Below are 20,468 nucleotides of genomic sequence, written 5' to 3'. Positions count from 1 at the left end.
TATAAACTATATACTAATCTATATAATAAACTATATTACTATAAACTATATACTAATATATATATAATAAATTATATTACTGTAAATTGTATACTAAGCTATATAATAAATTATATAATTATATACTATATACTAATCTATATAACAAATTATATTACTATAAACTATATACTAATCTATATAATAAATTATAATACTATATACCATATACTAATCTATATAATAAATTATAATACTATGAACTATATAGTAAAATATATAATAAATTATATTACTGTGAACTATATACTAAATTATATAATAAATTATATTACTATAAACTAAAAAATGAAATAAACTATTTAACTATAAAACTTTAAAACTGCCCATAAGCACTTGATACACCACCTCATTTGAGAGAATGACTTGTGTAGTTCAGTTGGTACAAAATTAAATATAAGATACCATTAAACCTCTAATTTAACGCCGCCTTTATTTGACTGCCATTATTATAGGAAAAGAGTTGAAAAATAATGGATTACCTTTTAATTGAACGCCACCTCTATTTGACCGCTACATTGATGTTCTTTAATCCTGAAAAACCAATGATAGTAAGGGATCAGTAGAAAAGTCTCTACAAAACTGTACTAATAAAGACTCGGTTACATCAATATTAATTCTTTCGTTGTTTTTGTTTGTATCAAAGTCTGTTTTCCAATTTCAAAGCTCTTTGGTTTTTTCGTTAAAACTTTAAAAGCAACACCAAAAAAATTATTAATAACTGTAGCAGGTTAATGGTAGTTCCTTGTTCAACATGGCCTTGATACTTCATTGTATGTGAAAAACAGTTTACATTTATGATGGTATATGAATGACTAGTTTTAGGCTGAAAGTTGTGCTTAGCCCTCATGCGGCTAAAATTCTATCCTTAATTGTGCAAAGTGCAATGCGTAAAAGCTTACAACGGTACTTGTAAAAGTTTTGCTCTGCCAAAAATTGTTTGAACAATAATATCAACTAGTTTAGCAGTGCAGAAGAGGAGTTGAGGTCAGAAAACATTGTGAAAGGTGAAAGGTGAAAGGTGAGAGGTGAGAGGTGAAAGGTGAAAGGTGAAAGGTGAAAGGTGAAAGGTGAAAGGTGAAAGGTGAAAGGTGAAAGGTGAAAGGTGAAAGGTATTAAAGAGCCAAAAGAAGACCAAATTGTTTCAAACTGAAGCAGCAATCGGAATGCAATTGGCAGAGCAAACAGTGCAAATATTTTTCTTTCAAAATTGTTAATTTTTGCTTCTGCATGTATTATAAGTATGGTTTGTTTATGTCAGTTGTTTTTAAATATATATTTGTAGCGTTTGATAGATTATTATTATTATATAACTTATAAATGTGCAGATTTATAGCATATTATTTGATGGCTTACGGATAACTTAGCTCGGCTCACAATGGATCCATCTCATAACTCCTCTTCTATTGCCCAGAAAAAACCAGTTATGGCTGTACGCTGTAGCAAACTTATCAATAAGTGCAATGAGCTTTTATGCAATACTATTAAATATAGTTATAAAATATGCCTTCATGTTTAGAATGGAATAAAAAACTGAAAGCTCCAACAAACTGCAACGCAGGACACAGGTTATAAAATCATTGCAATCGCAATAGATATCTACTAATAGAGATATTTCTTGGCTTTTCAATGCGAGTTTATTTAGAGATCTACAAGAAGCTAGCGGTATGTTAGCAGATTTCTCGCAAGTAAAAGGGTTAATATCGCTCCGCTTGAAAAAGAGTGCAAAATATAGGCAACATTAACTTTGTCCGTGAAATGATCAAATTTATCTTTCCAAAAATCTGACAAGCCATTTGAAAAATACAACACAAGCTTCTTTTTTAATGTCACCTCCAGTTGACAGCCACTATAAAAAATATAGGGTGGTGTGTATATGGGGTGGTGTGTATATAGGGTGGTGTGTATATAGGGTGGTGTGTATATAGGGTAGTGTGTATATAGGGTGGTGTGTATATAGGGTAGTGTGTATATAGGGTGGTGTGTATATAGGGTGGTGTATATATGGGGTGGTGTGTATATAGGGTGGTGTGTATATAGGGTGGTGTGTATATAGGGTGGTGTGTTTATAGGGTGGTGTGTATATAGGGTGGTGTGTATATAGGGTGGTGTGTATATAGGGTGGTGTGTATATAGGGTGGTGTGTATATAGGGTGGTGTGTATATAGGGTGGTGTGTATATAGGGTGGTGTGTATATAGGGTGGTGTGTATATAGGGTAGTGTGTATATAGGGTGGTGTGTATATAGGGTGGTGTGTATATAGGGTGGTGTGTATATAGGGTGGTGTGTATATAGGGTGGTGTGTATATAGGGTGGTGTGTATATAGGGTGGTGTGTATATAGGGTGGTGTGTATATAGGGTGGTGTGTATATAGGGTGGTGTGTATATAGGGTGGTGTGTATATAGGGTGGTGTGTATATAGGGTGGTGTGTATATAGGGTGGTGTGTGTATAGGGTGGTGTGTATATAGGGTGGTGTGTATATAGGGTGGTGTGTATATAGGGTGGTGTGTATATAGGGTGGTGTGTATATAGGGTGGTGTGTATATAGGGTGGTGTGTATATAGGGTGGTGTGTATATAGGGTAGTGTGTATATAGGGTGGTGTGTATATAGGGTGGTGTGTATATAGGGTAGTGTGTATATAGGGTGGTGTGTATATAGGGTGGTGTGTATATAGGGTGGTGTGTATATAGAGTGGTGTGTATATAGGGTAGTGTGTATATAGGGTGGTGTGTATATAGGGTGGTGTGTATATAGGGTGGTGTGTATATAGGGTGGTGTATATATGGGGTGGTGTGTATATAGGGTGGTGTGTATATAGGGTAGTGTGTATATAGGGTGAAGTATATAGGGTGGTGTGTATATAGGGTGGTGTGTATATAGGGTGGTGTGTATATAGGGTGGTGTGTATATAGGGTGGTGTGTATATAGGGTGGTGTGTATATAGGGTGGTGTGTATATAGGGTGGTGTGTATATAGGGTGGTGTGTTTATAGGGTGGTGTGTATATAGGGTGGTGTGTATATAGGGTGGTGTGTATATAGGGTGGTGTGTATATAGGGTGGTGTGTATATAGGGTGGTGTGTATATAGGGTAGTGTGTATATAGGGTGGTGTGTATATAGGGTGGTGTGTATATAGGGTGGTGTGTATATAGGGTGGTGTATATATGGGGTGGTGTGTATATAGGGTGTTGTGTATATAGGGTGGTGTGTATATAGGGTGGTGTGTTTATAGGGTGGTGTGTATATAGGGTGGTGTGTATATAGGGTGGTGTGTATATAGGGTGGTGTGTATATAGGGTGGTGTGTATATAGGGTGGTGTGTATATAGGGTAGTGTGTATATAGGGTGGTGTGTATGTAGGGTGGTGTGTATATAGGGTGGTGTGTATATTAGTATATCTGTGTCACTAGTCACAGTTCACCAGACAAACTACTTCATCTCTGATAGAGCTACAAGGTTATGATGCTTTCCACAGTTTAAAACTTTGTATAAACAGTTCATTGTATAATATTAACTTTTAATGCTCTGGTCTACTTTTATTAACAGGCATTAATTTACTTAATGCGTTTGTGAGGCCTTCAATAATCATTTCATGTGTAAATCTTCCTGTCACCCAGGCTGCCAATGTATAGTTAGCCTTAGTTCATGGCGGGCTTTTGCGCAGCTCTTTACCACTAGTATTAACCACAATCTGTTTATATTTTTTAAGCCGGTACATGAGGGGTGTTTGCCTATATAAGCGTCAGTCTGTCATCTGAACATCATAACTTCATCAGAGCTCAAACAGACAAGAAGATGCAAGGAACACAGCAGCTCGGAGCATTGCTCTTTCTCTCTTGTGCTCTCCTGGTGCATTGTACAACTCCTCCTGAGTGTCTCACAGCTACCAACCTGACAGAGTCTTGGAGGATGGACATCTCCGGCAGTGGTATCAAACCTGGTGGCCCAAATTCGTTCGACGAATACGCTTGTGACTTGAATATCGACTTGCAGTGGTTTCGATTCACTGGTGATGCCGGTAAGTTCAACTAAAATCACTGACGAAACAGTTCCCGGAGGGCAGATTAGCTTTGTATTGGACTGTTTCTATGTTTTTTTATAAACAATAAATATTCTATTTGTCATTTAACAGGAAACAGGATGCTCAACACCTGTCCTCCAATGTTCAGCTGTGGTGCTATGATGCCATACTGGTCTGATGAACCGCTGCCTACAGAGGTTGGAGTAAAAACTGACATGGTCGCTTATGAATCCTGGTACCCTGGACACGTCTGCAAGTTTTTTGCGAAGGCCATGTATGTGATGAGATGTTCCCATGACACAGACTATGATGTTATCTACAAGTACAGATCTGCCCACAAAAAGGACTGCTACCAAAGCTTTTGTGGCATGATGTGAGCCACTAACTGATATTAAATATTGGATCTCTGTTCAAGATCACCAATGCATAATATTTTTCCCTATTTTACATAGTCTAGTTTTGGTTATATAATATTAACGTGTCTAATAAATCTCTCTGATGCAACCTTCATAATCCAGAATGTTTGATTGCATTGTCTTCTTTGTACCTGAGTTAGCAGCAAACAATAAATTGCAACAGAATAGTGTTTCTTTTGTATGTGGATTTAAAAATATAACTCAGAAAAAATAGTCGACTCGAAGAACACACATGTATAAAAATATATATATAACACATATATAACACATATATAATGTATATATGTGTTATGTATATGTAACAATATATATATAACACATAAAAGTATAACTGTCTCAGTGCACATTGGATCAGCCTTTATCTATTTTTAAATTTGAAGGTTCTTATTGCTGTCGTAGAAATATAGTTTTTATCAATCAACTAACAACACTCTGGTTGAAATGGTCTAAATTCCTGCAAAACTTTCTTCCAAGCATCAAAATGTCATGATGCATGTGCCAGACACTCGACCAATCAACACACAGTATCCTACTATCGGCCACCCTGTAACATTTAGCAAACAGCTGCAAGAATCATATTCTAATGTTTCCATTGTCTCCGTGTAGAACTCTACTCCAACTAGTATATCAACCACCAACTAATATACATGTATGTATAGGGTAGCTAACAATGAGCTTGAAATAGCAATAATATAACTAAAAACAGACATAATAAGGACATTTACTGTAAAAAACCACATTGCACTAAATACAGGACACACCTAACATAGTTGTGTGTTATGTTTGTTATAGTAAGTGCCTTGCAATATGTATCATCTTTGGCCGTTCACCCTACAAATCGTCAAAGTCATCCAGCCTCCTATTATTCAAATACTCAATACACCTACTACAGCATTCATCGTTAGGCATTGCACCAACCCAATGGTTTAATTAGATTTTATATTTATACAACATTAATATCAACCTAGAATGGTATTCCCTCTTGGGCAAACAAGAGATTTATTACTTTATTTGCAATAATTTAATTCATAATAGTAATAACTAATAATTAATTAATGAAAATAATGGAAAGGGCAACAATTAAGTCCGGGCTGGCAGCAATGGGCTAAACTAAGGACAGGCAGCAACAAGTTGAACTAAGAACAGGCAACAATGGGTTGAACTGGGAACATGAACAACTGATAAAACTGAATCTAGACTCATTTAGTGATAAAAAATGCTACAGTTTCACTAAAACCAGATCTATTATATCTGTCAGTAATCAAAGACAAATACAAATTCAGAAGCAACAGCAATGCGCTTTTAGAAGTCCACTTCCTTGTGCCTTTTGATTGTTTTCACTGCTGAAACTACATGCAAGAGATGTCTTGTAAAGATAGCTCTATGATCTCAGCATACGACACTAACAATATAATAAAAGTCAGTCCATCTCTAAAACTTCTCCAAGCTATAAAATTCCACTGATATTTGAGGAGACTAACATGTATTTTATTATTGCCAAAAGAACTAAACTTGTATTTTTTTTTACCGTAAGATAGCAGTGAACACAGAGAATCTATCTGTTTTATGCTATGTGTACAACATCTTGTAGTAGGGTAGAGTTGTTCTCTAAACAGTTGTATCTTTATCAACTGTGGAATAATTGTAGGTGATCATCATCCTGGTCAACAACCAACTATGGCCTCCAGATCCTACCTTTTTGTAGTTAGTGGACACAAAGCGCCAATAATGGCTAGCTGTACCATACGCTGAAAACAGTTGACAAGACCAGCTATTTAATATCTGCTAGACCCAGAGAGTAAAGGTGCTTTTAATAGTTAATAACTGTTGATAAACAATTCATTGTATAATATTTACTAATTACGCTCTGGTCTACTTTAAATAGGCATTAATTTACTGAGCTCATTTGTGAGGATTTCAATAACTAACTTATGTGAAAATCTCCCTATTCGAAAGCGTCATTCAGCCTGCTTATGTATAACTAGCCTCAGTTTATGCTGCTTTTATTCCATAACCCTTTTATGCCAATATAAACCACGACAGGTTTATATTTTCAAGCTATTACATGAGGGGTGTTTGCCTATATAAGCGTCAGCCTGTCATCTGAAAATCATAACTTCATCGGAGCTCAAACAGACAAGAAGATGCAAGGATCACAGCAGCTCGGAGCATTGCTCTTTCTCTCTTGTGCTCTCCTGGTGCATTGTACAACTCCTCCTGAGTGTCTCACAGCTACCAACCTGACAGAATCTTGGAGGATGGACAACTCTGGCAGTGATATCAAACCTGGTGGCCCACATTCGTTCGACGGATACTCTTGTGATTTAAACATGGACTTGCAATGGTTTCGATTCACTGGTGATGCCGGTAAGTTCAACTAAAATCACTGACGAAACAGTTTCCAGACTGCAGATAAGCTTTGTATTACACTGTTTTCATGATGTTTCCATAAACAGTGAGTATTATATTTGTTGTTTAACAGGAAACAGGATACTCAGCACTTGTCCTCCAATGTATAGCTGTGGTACTATGATGCCACTCTGGTCTGACGTACCGCTGCCTACTGAGGTTGGGAAGATATTTATCTCATTCGTTTATGAATCCTGGTTCCCTAAACACCACTGCAAGTTTTTTCCGAAGTCTATGTATGTAATGAGATGTTCCCATGACACAGACTATGATGTTATCTACAAGTACAGATCTTCACACGCGGAGGACTGCTACCAAAGTTTTTGTGGCATGAAGTGAGCCACTACTGATATTAATTATTGGATCTCTGTTCAACATCTCCGATGCATAATATTTTTCCCTATTTTACATAGTCTAGTTTTAGTAATATAATATTAACGTAATGGTGAACCTATAATTCAGAATGTTTAATTGTATTGTCTTCTTTGTACCTGAGTTGTCAGCAAACAATAAATTGCAACAGAATAGTGTTTTTTTTGTATGTGGACTTCAAAATATAACTCAGAAAACATAGTCGACTCGAAGAACACACATGTATAAAAATATATATATAACACATTAACACATATATTATATATATGTGTGTTATGTATATGTAACAATATATATAACACATATATAATGTATATATGTGTTATGTATATGTAACAATATATATATATAACACATAAAAGTATAACTGTCTCAGTGCACATTGGATCAGCCTTTATCTATTTTTAAATTTGAAGGTTCTTATTGCTCTCGTAGAAATATAGTTTTTATCAATCAACTAACAGCACTCTGGTTGAAATGGTCTAAATTCCTGCAAAACTTTCTTCCAAGCATCAAAATGTCATGGTGCATGTGCCAGACACTCGACCAATCGACACACAGTATCCTACTATCGGCCACCATTTAGCAAACAGCTGCAAGAATCATATTCTAATGTTTCCAATGTCTCCGTGTAGAACTCTACTCCAACTAGTATATCAACCACCAACTAATATACATGTATGTATAGGGTAGCTAACAATGAGCTTGAGATAGCAATAATATAACTAAAACAGACATAATAAGGACACTTACTGTAAAAAACCACATTGCACTGAATACAGGACACACCTAACATAGTTGTGTGTTATGTTTGTTATAGTAAGTGCCTTGCAATATGTATCATCTTTGCATGTTCACCCTACAAATCGCCAAAGTCATCCAGCCTCCTATTATTCAAATACTCAATACACCTATTATCGCATTCATCGTTAGGCATTGCACCTACCTAATGGTTTAATTAGATTGTATATTTATACCACATTAATATCAACCTAAAATGATGTTCCCTCTTGGGCAAACATGAGATCAAGAGATGAAGGGCATGTTTTTTATTACTTTATTTGCAATAACTTAATTCATAATAGTAATTATTAATAATTAATTAATAAGAATAATAAAATGGGTAACAATTAATCAATTACTGTAAACCTGGGCTGGCAGCAATGAGTTAAACTAAGGACAGGCAGCAATAAGTTGAACTAAGGACAGGCAGAAATGGGTTGAATTGGGACGGGCGGCAATTGTTTGAACTAGGGACAGGCAGTAATGAGTTGAACTAGGGACAGGTAGCAATAAGTTAAACTAGGGACAGGCAGCAATGAGTTGAGCTAGAGACAGGCAGCAATGGGTTGGACTAGGAACAGGCAGCATTGGGTTGAACTAGGAACAGGCAGCACTGTGTTAAACTGAGACAGGCAGCAATGAGTTAAACTAGGAACAGGCAGCAATGAGTTAAACTAGGAACAGGCAGCAATGAGTTAAACTAGGGACAGGCAGCAATGAGTTGAACTAGGGACGGGCAGCAATGAGTTGAACTATGGACAGGCAGCAATGAGTTGAGCTATGGACAGGCAGCAATGGGCTGGACTAGGAACAGGCAGCATTGGGTTGAACTAGGAACAGGCAGCACTGTGTTAAACTGAGACAGGCAGCAATGAGTTAAACTAGGGACAGGCAGCAATGAGTTAAACTAGAGACAGGCAGCAAGAAGTTCAACTAAAGACAGGCAGCAATAAGTTGAACTAAGGACAGACAGCAAATGGTTGAACTAGGGACAGGCAGCAATGGGTTGAATTAGGGACAGGCAGCAATGAGTTGAACTGGGGTGGGGACAGGCAGCAATGAGTTGAACTAGGGACAGGCAGCATTAAGTTGAACTAGGGACAGGCAGCAATGAGTTGATTTAGGGACATGAACAACTGATAAAACTGAATCTAGACTCATTTAGTAATGAAAAATGCTACAGTTTCACCAAAACCAGATCTATTACATCAGTCAGCAATCAAAGACAAATACAAATTCAGAAGCAACAGCAATGCGCTTTTAGAAGTCCACTTCCTTGTGCCTTTTGATTGTTTTCACTGTTGAAACTACATGCAAGAGATGTCTTGCAAAGATAGCTCTATGATCTCAGCATACGACACTAACAATATAATAAAAGTCAGTCCATCTCTAAAACTTCTCCAAGCTATAAAATTCCACTGATATTTGAGGAGACTAACATGTATTTTATTATTGCCAAAAGAACTAAACTTGTATTTTTTCTTTACCGTAAGATAGCAGTGAACACAGAGAATCTATTTGTTTTATGCTATGTGTACAACATCTTGTAGTAGGGTAGAGTTGTTATCTAAACAGTTGTATCTTTATCAACTGTGGAATAATTGTAGGTGATCATCATCCTGGTCAACAACCAACTATGGCCTCCAGATCCTACCTTTTTGTAGTTAGTGGACACAAAGCGCCAATAATGGCTAGCTGTACCATACGCTGAAAACAGTTGACAAGACCAGCTATTTAATATCTGCTAGACCCAGAGAGCAAAGGTGCTTTTAATAGCTAATAACTGTTGATAAACAATTCATTGTATAATATTAACTAATTACGCTCTGGTCTACTTTAAATAGGCATTAATTTACTGAGCTCATTTGTGAGGATTTCAATAACTAATTTATGCGAAAATCTCCCTATTCGAAAGCGTCATCCAGCTTGCTTATGTATAACTAGCCTCAGTTTATGCTGCTTTTATTCCATAACCCTTTAATGCCAATATAAACCACAACAAGTTTATATTTTCAAGCTATTATATGAGGGTTGTTTAGCTTTATAAGCGTCAGTCTGTCATTTGAACATCATAACTTCATCAGAGCTCAAACAGACAAGAAGATGCAAGGAACACAGCAGCTCGGAGCATTGCTCTTTCTCTCTTGTGCTCTCTTGGTGCACTGTACAACTCCTCCTGAGTGTCTCACAGCTACCAACCTGACAGAATCTTGGAGGATGGACAACTCTGGCAGTGATATCAAACCTGGTGGCCCACATTCGTTCGACGGATACTCTTGTGATTTGAACATGGACTTGCAGTGGTTTCGATTCACTGGTGATGCTGGTAAGTTCAACCAAAATCACAAATAAAACAGTTTCCAGACTGCAGATTAGCTTTGTATTACACTGTTTTCATGATGTTTCCATAAACGGTGGGTATTCTATTTGTTGTTTAACAGGAAACAGGATACTCAGCACTTGTCCTCCAATGTATAGCTGTGGTGCTATGATGCCACTCTGGTCTGACGAACCGCTGCCTACTGAGGTTGGGGTGATAACTAACACAATCGTTTATGAATCCTGGTTTCCTGGACACGTCTGCAAGTTTTTTGCGAAGGCCATGTATGTGATGAGATGTTCCCATGTCACAGACTACGATGTGATCTACAAGTACAGATCTTCACACAAAAAGGACTGCTACCAAAGTTTTTGTGGCATGAAGTGAGCCACTAGTGGTACTAATTATTTTATCTCTGATGCGTAATATTTTACCCTATTTTACATAGTCTAGTATCATAGTACCAACATGTCTAATAAACCTCTCTGATGCAACCTTCATAACCCAGAATGTTTAATTGTATTGCGTTCTTTGTACCAGAGTTGTCAGCAAAAATAGATTCCAAGGAAAGATTTTTTGCTGAAATATAAATGTTACACTAGTTGTATGTAAACTTGAAAAAAAGCTGATCAGTTAGGTTTGAATTAGCTTGTATCATTTTACAATTCTGCAGATGAGGTTCTTATTGCTGTCGCAAGACTAATGTGTTTGTTGATAAATTAACATAGTCTAGATTCATGCAAAATGCTGTCTGAGCATCAAAATGTCATGGTGCATGTGCCAGACACTCAACTAATCAACACACAGTATCCTACTATCGGCCACCCTGTAACATTTAGCAAACAGTTTCAAGAATCATATTCTAATGTTTCCAATGTCTCTGTGTAGAACTCTACTCAAACTAGTATATCAACCACCAACTAATATACATGTATGTGTAGGGTAGCTAATAATGAGCTTGAGATAGCAATAATAAAACTAAAAACAGACATAATAAGGACACTTACTGTAAAAAACCACATTGCACTAAATACAGGACACACCTAACATACATGTAGTTGTGTGTTATGTTTGTTATAAGTCAAAGACTAGAGGCGATAAGTTTTACTGAACATGAATGATTGTATATATATTATACTCAACTCTCTGTTCAATTTACAGTTGGTAAAGCAAGATAGTTTACGCACACTTGGAACAGTACATAATGTACAACACAGCATGATAGAGAGTAGGTAACTCAGAACTGGTATTGATAGCAAATACTAACTACAGAACATTGTCTATGTTAGTTATAGTTAGAATATGTAAAATTGTCCAGTTGTTATTATGGTGGGCTTAGTATAGGTTGGAGTGACAGACATAGTCAACAGAAAGGGATCAAAAATAAAACATTGGTTTAAAGCAAGTCCGATGACAAGGATTTTTTCTCGGCTACTTGATGCAATAAACATACCTGTAGTATACCTCTAACCCTTCTGATCCTGATGTTTTTGTGAGTCGGCCTGCATGGCATCAAAGCCTAAGCCTTATATATCCTCTATTAGATTTTCACTACCTGAAATTGCTTAAGCTTGGACCCCATAAGCATTGTTTCTACATTGCTCTGACCAAGATGAGAGTTCACCTGAACTAGTGTCCCAATTAGTTTACTAATTTACTAGTTTAGTCCCAACTACGGCTGCCAGCAGCAAAGTACTTGATGGTTACAGCATCCTCAATCTAATCAGCCTATCGACCAGCATTTGTATCTGAATATCCTTGACCTCATCAGCATTTATGCTGACACCCTCTAAGCTAAAAAGTGCATCTCCATTTTTGCCGGTCTTGCCACTTGCAATAGCTTTGGTGACCTGCCTAACTACTGTTTCTGCTGGCTTCACTTTCCTCACTGCTGTCAGTGGGTAAGGGATGTTGTACGGAACTCATTGCACTGGCCAAGCATGCTAGAGCCCTGTGAATTTTCCAGTCCTTTTAGCCTGTTGGAATAAGTTACCATCTTTTTCCTAAAGCTTAACCAGAGTCACATCCCTTTCTGTCAATGTTTTCCTTTTTTTCATTGACCACCTCCAGCGACATTGAGTCTGACATTATGTTGTTTAAAAATGACTGAATCTTATTGGCCACTAATTGTCTTACCACCTTACCCTTTACCAGATACGCCACTGCATATCTAGTGCCACAGGCAAGCACTGTTGTCTTTGGTCCAATCTCTTTAGAACTAGTACTAGCTCCCATCTCCCCAGTCGTTTGTTCCTTTTGGATAAAGGCTACTCTATCTACTTTGCAGTTAGATATCAAGTGCTCAACCTTACGCAGTAGCTGCACACTGATGCCTTGCATTCCTTTGCCCCGTGCCCCTTTTTTGAACATCTTTTGCAATAGTTGCTGAGGCAGTCTGTTGAAAAGTGATCTCTATGACATCTACAGAACCAGCAGTAATTGGTTCCTTCTTTTCCAAGAACCTCATTGGTTTGCCCTATAGCCTTGCCAGCTTTATTCTTGATGGTTTTTCCGGAGTCTTGCTGATCTTTTGCTGGTCTTGCTGATTTTTTTCATCTTCTGTGGTCAGCCACTGAGAGGCTCCTTTTTGTCCTTTCCATCTCTGAGACCTTTACCTCGGCAAACAGACATACATTATGTGAGTGTGTATAACAGTTGTATGTAAAAACATGGTACAAAACTTCTGTTAGGTTCCATGTTTCCTAGTGGTAAACATAGCTAGGGTCTGATTTGCACCTATCCCGTCTATCACTCGTAGCAACTATACCACTCTCACCATTCCCATAACTGCTAACTATAACATCCCCCCTGCTTTCTGGAGAAAGCACAGCCATGCAGTCTACATCAATTTTCTCATCTGCAATGATGTTCTCTCCTTCTATCTCTGAGAAGGCTGTTACATCTGCCTTTTTAACAACCGAGAGTTTTAACAGGACTAGTAGGTTACACTCGACAGCAACTCCTGAACTCTCATCAACAGGTTAGAGAACACAATGCGTCCTTTGTTTTTATGGACCTCATTTTGCCTGACCAATACTCAATAACTGTCAGAAGAGTTACTCTCCCTCTATTATTAGGGAGTTACTCCCCCTCTAACTATTATCCCTTTTGCACCCAAACTATTATTGCTAGCTGCCCAGAAGCAAGCTTATTTGAAGGTTGACTTGCAATAAAATTCACATTACAGCTTTTTGGTATCAAAAGATTGACCATGTCTTACTCTGTTGTGTTGTAGATGCCAAATATGTGGAAATGTGATTAAAAGCTTTTAAAAGCTCAAAAACGGAAAGCCGCCGTAGATTGGAACCACTTTATTTCGATGACGTAGCCATGAAATTTGGTTATTGTCTTGTCACGTGATGTTCTCACGTGAATTGAAAGGCCAATAAAAAGCTCAATGTAAAACTTATCATAGCACTAGTTTATGACAAACACTTCGGGTTTTATTGAAGACACCGTATCAAATATAGATGCTCGCTACTTCACAGTTTTGTTTCGGTTTGGTCTAACCGGCAAGTCGTAATCTGATTATGTGACCCAACACTTTGCAAATACTTTTTGCAGCACTTTTCGATTACCAACTGATTTCGTGACCAACAGGGTCGTCATGATTATCAGACAATGATATGTACTCCTTCAAACTAAGGCTGAACAATCAAACGAATTTTTACGGTAAGTTGTAAGATATCAGTGCTAAAAGTGACAGCATTACGATGACGATAAAACTGACGCGTAAGAACAATGAACATGGTTTTATTGAATGCGTGAAATATATTTGTGAAAATATTTCGACGAATAAGGTTACATGAAAGTGTAAACAGAAACCATCTCTCACAACTACATCACATTTGAGCGGTTTTGGAAAGAGAATCCAAACTACGGCGGTTTCGTGTGGCTGCGATTTTCTGTTCGTTTTTGAGCTTTTAAGAGCTTGTAATCACATTTCCACATATTTTGCACCTACAACACAACAGAGTAAGGCATGGTGAATCTTTTCATATCAAATAACTGTAATGTGAATTTTGTTGCAAGTCAACCTTTAACAAAATATTTGATATTTCTTTTCCTATTAATGCCTCAAATTATCCATATGGCCATAGTTTTTCAAATTCATTTTCCTCAAACTAATGGTAATCAATATGGTTCTTATACGGTATACCCAAGTTAGCTTTAATTATTCTGCCAAACATAAGCTCATTAGCTGTAAACCCTACTGAAAATGTCATAGCCCAATAGGCCATCAGCTGTGTTCTTATCAGTGGTTCTCCTCCATAGTGACATAATGATCTTCACAGCACTCTCTGTCATACCATTGAAACAAGGATACCTCGGGCTTCTGTTGACCAAAGTAAACCTCTGTTTTCTGCAAACAACCGAAAATCTTTGCTATTGTAGCACCTCTCATTTTTCGATCTAACAATCTTGGGTATGCCGAACCTTGAGAATAATTCCATCATAAATGTAATCATAGCTCTTGATGTCTGTGAGGTAACAAGTATAGCCTCTATTCACTTGAATTAATAATCAACCACCACTACAGACACTCCATCAATGAGCAAACTAATTAAAACTTATAACTTCCCATAGTCTAGAAGATAGTGTTGACGTATGCATAGGCTAGTGTTTTACTTGCGAATGCATGACACAAACATTATATTCATCAATATACTTCACAATACCAATTAAAAAGACCTGGCTACCAGAATTGGCGTTGAGCTTTTTTGGGATAGTTAGTGGTACCCTGATGCCCCTTATGGTATAACTCAAGATACTCATAGGCCTTGATGATTTAGATATGTATATCATGAACTTATACAGCCACGTCTTCCCACATGTGCGTAGTAAGTGCCTTTTAGCGTACATCTCAGGCGGCTCTTCTTGTAGATTAACATTTGGCCACCCGTAGCCGTTCAATACATCTACTAACACACTCGCCTTTAGCCATTGCACTAACTACCGCCTTCTCCCTCACGTCCGGATATGTCCTAAAAAAGACTATGCCTTGTATGTAAGCTTCCAACAAGTCGTACTCAGACGTATAAGCCTTCTCATAAGCATCGCTGTTCGGGTGGCTCAGGGAGTCGGCCAAGCACATGCTTTTATCAGCTGCATAAAAAATGGTATGATCATACCGTATTGATCTCAACTTAAAATGTTGTACTTTTGCCTCACCAGTTTCTTACTAGACTTCATTAAGTAATTGCACATACCAGTGAAACTCCTTGCTTTCATTTTGTTAGGACGTGAAATCTTGATTACCTTCAGAATCTTACTCGGGTCAGGTTGAATAGCAGTGCCACTCACTAAATGTCTAAAAGATTTTACTATAGGTAATCCCAGATTCGCAATTTTACCTCATCAGAGTCATACCAAAACCTTCTATTTTTTTAAGACTCCGCGAAATCTCAAACAATGTGGTGAAAGGTTGGAGCCAAAAACCAAAATGTCATCTATTAAATAGATAACACTTTCTAAATCATCGAATATGTTTTAACTTTCTCAATAAAAATACTCTGAAGGTGAAAAAATGCTAAACTGGTATCTGCTTAACCTAAAAGCATCCTCATGATGTGATAAATATGGTTAACAATTTGCTTCTAAGATCCAATTTTACCTGCCAAAAATCAGAGTTGGTATTAAGTTTAAAAAACACTAGACCGTTTACACAACTGATTTGTTAAGGTAATTTCCTTCTTGACTTCCTTGTTCAGATTGTTTACAGGTGAAACACTTATCACAAGGTATTAGTACTTATTAAATTCCCGGAAGCACTACAAGCAGCTCTTCTGATAGCGCTCCCCTAATCAATACAGCACTCCCCTAATCAATACAGTACTTCGCTAATCACGACAGCACTTCCCTAATAACAACTGCACTTTACTAATCATAATAGCAACAGTGGATACGTGTTAACAGGCACATAGTGCCAATTCTGTCAACTGCGTGTTATATTAGAACTCAACGGTGACTCCAATGAATGGAAAAAAGCTAATATATATATATATATACTTGAGGTGTCTAAAGCTAAAGAGGTATTGGCATATTATAGGTCTACAATGTATATAAGAGGCAAGGCCTCCCAAAGCCGAAGTGGCATTCTTAGCCTACATTCCTACAAATGTCAGGCTCGCAAGAGACGCCTGCATATACAACAGGTTTCAAAGCTATGTCATCATGGTAATGACCACACAAGACCTAGACAAAAAGAGACCTGAGAGTGCTATGGTTCCATTTCATAGAAGGGCAGATATTTATCATTAAAATTAAAGCAGGAAGGTACGACTCCAAGAACTTCACTTTTTTACTATTGGTCATTTTACATGATAGCGGCTGTTCTTTCTATTTTTAAACCTTCATAACTGACAAATGAGAAATAATTTATGTATACTTGATTCGTTGAAATGAGCAGTGCAGATTGGAGAGAATACAATTTTTTTGCAACTACGTCTATCTGAAATCAGCTCTATTTGAGATGCATTTAAGAGAACTCACAAATTTGTTGTTAATAAAAAGTGGCTATGCAATCAATGTTTAATTGTCAGATAAAGTGCAGTATGGATGTCACAGCCTTTTATTTTTGTGTTATAATAGCAGTTGTTGTAATTGTGCCAATTTTCGTTCAATCACAAAATTCTGTACATGCAAGTAATCAGATGACTAAAATTTCAGCCAATGTTGGGCTTGAACCCATGTCATTCAACTTCTTAGACTCTAATGACACTTTTATTTGTTTTAGCACACGAAATAATTTCTAACCTGCGAAGTCTAAAGGGTTGAAATATAAGCAGGAGGTGTTAGATTGAACAGAGTACAGGCAGCATTGCATTGAGCTGGAACAGACAGCATTGCATTGAGCTGAAACAAGCAGCATTACGTTGAGCTGAGACAGGCAGCATTGGGTTGAGCTGGGACAGGCAGCAATGTGTTGAACTGGGACAGGCAGCAATAGGTTGAGCTGGGACAGGCAGCAATAGGTTGAGCTGGGACAGACAGCATTGCATTCAGCTGGAACAGACAGCATTGCATTGAGCTGGAACAGGCAGCAATAGGTTGAGCTGGAACAGGCAGCATTGTGTTGAGCTGGGACAGGCAGCGTTGGGTCTTTTTCATTACTTTATTAGCAATAATTTCGTTGTGAACAGGAATGTTTTCCAAGTTATGCCATAAGAGAACCATAAAAACCACTGGAAGACGAGGCATCAGCATAAAACACTAACCATAAAATCATAAAATGTTCACCTCAAAAACATCTGCAAGCTATAAAACTATACTGATCTTCATTGAGAGTAACTGGCGTGTTTTAATTGTCAAAAAATGATAAACTTTCATGCTTTCTTAATCGTAGGCTGCAGTAAACAGAAGCCACCTTCTTTTTTATATTATTTGTGCGATGTCCCACAAATAGAGTTATTGTCTAAACTGTTGTATCCTCAGCAGTTGTGGACTAATTGTAGGTGGTCATCATCCGGGTCAACAACCAACCATGACCTCAGAATGAATTCATTCTGAGGTCATGAATTCAGAAGCAACAGCAATGCGCTTTTAGAAGTCCACTTCCTTGTGTCTTTTGATTGTTTTCACTGCTGAAACTACATGCAAGAGATGTCTTGTAAAGATAGCTCTATGATCTCAGCATACGACACTAACAATATAATACAAGTCAGTCCATCTCTAAAACTTCTCCAAGCTATAAAATTCCACTGATATTTGAGGAGACTAACATGTATTTTATTATTGCCAAAAGAACTAAACTTGTATTTTTTCTTTACCGTAAGATAGCAGTGAACACAGAGAATCTATTTGTTTTATGCTATGTGTACAACATCTTGTAGTAGGGTAGAGTTGTTCTCTAAACAGTTGTATCTTTATCAACTGTGGAATAATTGTAGGTGATCATCATCCTGGTCAACAACCAACTATGGCCTCCAGATCTTACCTTCTTGTAGGTATGTACAGAAGATGCCAATAATGAGCTGGTCGTACCTGCGTACCTGCGTACCACATTCTGAAAACTATAAAACTTATTTATTTGTTTCTATTAGTCCTTAATAAATCATATTATTTGAGAGAAAACTTGGGTGGTTCAGTTGGTAGAGAAATAGATATAAGATATATTTACAGTGTGTATAGGGTGGTGTGTATATTCGCATATCTCTGTCAATAACCAGATCAACAATTTCATCTCTGCTAGAGTCACAAGGTTATGATGCTTTCGCGGTTTACAGCTTTGGATAAACAATTCATTGTATAATATTAACTCTTCGCTCTGGTTCATTTTTATTAACAAGCATCAATTTACTTGGCTCGTTTGTGAGGCTTTCAATAACCAATTCATGTGAAAATCTCCCCGTCGTAGTGAGTCACTCAGCCGGCTTATGTATGGTTAGCCTTAGTTCATGGTGGTCTATTGCGCAACTCTTTCACACTAACATTAATCATGTGTTTATATTTTCAAGTGACTGAATGGGAGACTTTTGCCTATATAAGCACAAATCTGTCATCTGAACATCATAACTTCATCAGTGCTCAAACAGACTAGAAGATGCAAGGAACACAGCAGCTCGGAGCATTGCTCTTTCTCTCTTGTGCTCTCCTGGTGCACTGCACAACTCCTCCTGAGTGTCTCACAGCTACCAACCTGACAGAGTCTTGGAGGATGGACATCTCCGGCAGTGATGTCAAACCTGGTGGCCCACATTCATTCAATGGATACGCTTGTGATTTGAACATGGACTTGCAGTGGTTTCGATTCACTGGTGATGCCGGTAAGTTCGAATAAAATCACAGATAAACAATTATCAGAGCGCAGTTTTCAGAGCGCAAGCTTTTTATTGGACTGTCTTTATGTTTTTTTCCATAAACAATAGATATTCTATTTATTGTTTAACAGGAAACAGGATGCTCAACACCTGTCCTCCAATGTATAGCTGTGGTTCTATGATGCCACACTGGTCTGATGAACCACTGCCTACCGAGGTTGGAGTAAGGACTACTATGATCGTTTATGAATCCTGGTACCCTGGACATGTCTGCAAGTTTTTTGCAAAGTCCATGTATGTAATGAGATGTTCCCATGACACAGACTATGATGTTATCTACAAGTACAGATCTTCCCACAAAAAGGACTGCTACCAAAGTTTTTGTGGCATGATGTGAGCCACTAGTGATATTAATTATTGGGTTTCTGTTTTTGGCCTCCAATAAATATTTTTTACTACATTTTACTTTAGTTCTAATAATATAATACCTACATGCCTAATAAATGTAACGCAACCTTCATATTTGTTTCATTCAATTGTCTTTTTTGTGCCAAATTCGACAGCAAGCAATAAACTCCAACAAAATAATGAAGAATAACATAATAATGAATATTTCCCTGAAGGATAAACAAGAGACACATGACAAGTGGTAGTGACATTGTGTGACAGATGTATCAAACTCACACCAATGCTAAGACTTCCAGTAATATTGATGCAACTAGGCATGACATAGACACTCTGTAACAGGTGTATCTAACTTAGACACCAATGCCAAGCTGATGGAGTAGGCATGATGTAGGCCACTTCTGTACAACACATAAATTATCTGAGGTCACGGAGGTCAGCAGCTAAGAACAATTTACTGCTCACCAAATCTGATTCGCAGCAGCATTGAAAAACCTTTTTATTGTTTGAAACTTGGCCTTTATATTTGGCTTTCTATGTCTATGGTTTTCTATGTATATGTCCACCTAGATGTGTCAATATATGAAGGCAGGCGCTGCAAAGAAATGTTCAAGGTAAAATCATTTACATGAATGTTTAAAACAAAATGAATCAATTTAATAAACAGAGAGTTATGAACCCCTGTAAAGTCTGGTCCAGCAAACAACCAATTAGACCACTAGAGGCATGAGACATAAACAATACCTTGTGCTTCATCATTCAGACCAGTTTCTTCATTCGTTATGTCATAACTATAAGATGGCCTCTTGATGAATTAACAATGAGATGTAAAAACAAATAACATATGAAATATCATATAACCATACCGCATTAATCTCAACCTACAACATTGTGCTCTCGCAAGCAAACAAGAGAAGTCCTTTGTCCAAAACTGAGAT

General features: G+C 37.4%; 3 protein-coding genes and 1 long non-coding RNA gene across 4 annotated transcripts; all 4 read left to right on the top strand.

The window, feature by feature from the left end:
- Positions 1 to 3,814: 3,814 nt before the first annotated feature.
- On the top strand, positions 3,815 to 4,579 carry LOC137391370 (oncoprotein-induced transcript 3 protein-like). The gene is made up of 2 exons (XM_068077824.1): positions 3,815 to 4,063; positions 4,178 to 4,579. Exons 1-2 carry the CDS (start codon positions 3,841 to 3,843, stop codon positions 4,441 to 4,443), a joined length of 489 nt encoding a protein of 162 aa, XP_067933925.1. The 5' UTR covers positions 3,815 to 3,840; the 3' UTR covers positions 4,444 to 4,579.
- A 2,032-nt stretch (positions 4,580 to 6,611) lies between these two features.
- On the top strand, positions 6,612 to 7,724 carry LOC137391581 (uncharacterized). The gene is made up of 2 exons (XR_010978130.1): positions 6,612 to 6,849; positions 6,965 to 7,724. It is a non-coding gene; the product is annotated as an uncharacterized lncRNA (long non-coding RNA).
- A 2,405-nt stretch (positions 7,725 to 10,129) lies between these two features.
- On the top strand, positions 10,130 to 10,869 carry LOC137391580 (uromodulin-like). The gene is made up of 2 exons (XM_068078093.1): positions 10,130 to 10,372; positions 10,488 to 10,869. Exons 1-2 carry the CDS (start codon positions 10,150 to 10,152, stop codon positions 10,751 to 10,753), a joined length of 489 nt encoding a protein of 162 aa, XP_067934194.1. The 5' UTR covers positions 10,130 to 10,149; the 3' UTR covers positions 10,754 to 10,869.
- Positions 10,870 to 18,867: 7,998 nt separating this feature from the next.
- Positions 18,868 to 19,645, top strand: LOC137391232 (oncoprotein-induced transcript 3 protein-like). The gene is made up of 2 exons (XM_068077640.1): positions 18,868 to 19,131; positions 19,257 to 19,645. Exons 1-2 carry the CDS (start codon positions 18,909 to 18,911, stop codon positions 19,520 to 19,522), a joined length of 489 nt encoding a protein of 162 aa, XP_067933741.1. The 5' UTR covers positions 18,868 to 18,908; the 3' UTR covers positions 19,523 to 19,645.
- Positions 19,646 to 20,468: the final 823 nt, after the last annotated feature.

Source organism: Watersipora subatra, chromosome 3 (genome assembly GCF_963576615.1).
Source record: "Watersipora subatra chromosome 3, tzWatSuba1.1, whole genome shotgun sequence".
Classification (NCBI taxonomy): domain Eukaryota; kingdom Metazoa; phylum Bryozoa; class Gymnolaemata; order Cheilostomatida; family Watersiporidae; genus Watersipora; species Watersipora subatra.
This window is presented reverse-complemented; position numbering and strand designations above follow the sequence as displayed.

Bases quoted from the DNA above. Each gene is read 5' to 3' on its own strand.
- LOC137391370 (XM_068077824.1), top strand. From the start codon at position 3,841: ATGCAAGGAACACAGCAGCTCGGAGCATTGCTCTTTCTCTCTTGTGCT. The intron at 4,064-4,177 runs GTAAGTTCAACT...GTCATTTAACAG, and splicing joins TCGATTCACTGGTGATGCCG to GAAACAGGATGCTCAACACC.
- LOC137391580 (XM_068078093.1), top strand. From the start codon at position 10,150: ATGCAAGGAACACAGCAGCTCGGAGCATTGCTCTTTCTCTCTTGTGCT. The intron at 10,373-10,487 runs GTAAGTTCAACC...GTTGTTTAACAG, and splicing joins TCGATTCACTGGTGATGCTG to GAAACAGGATACTCAGCACT.
- LOC137391232 (XM_068077640.1), top strand. From the start codon at position 18,909: ATGCAAGGAACACAGCAGCTCGGAGCATTGCTCTTTCTCTCTTGTGCT. The intron at 19,132-19,256 runs GTAAGTTCGAAT...ATTGTTTAACAG, and splicing joins TCGATTCACTGGTGATGCCG to GAAACAGGATGCTCAACACC.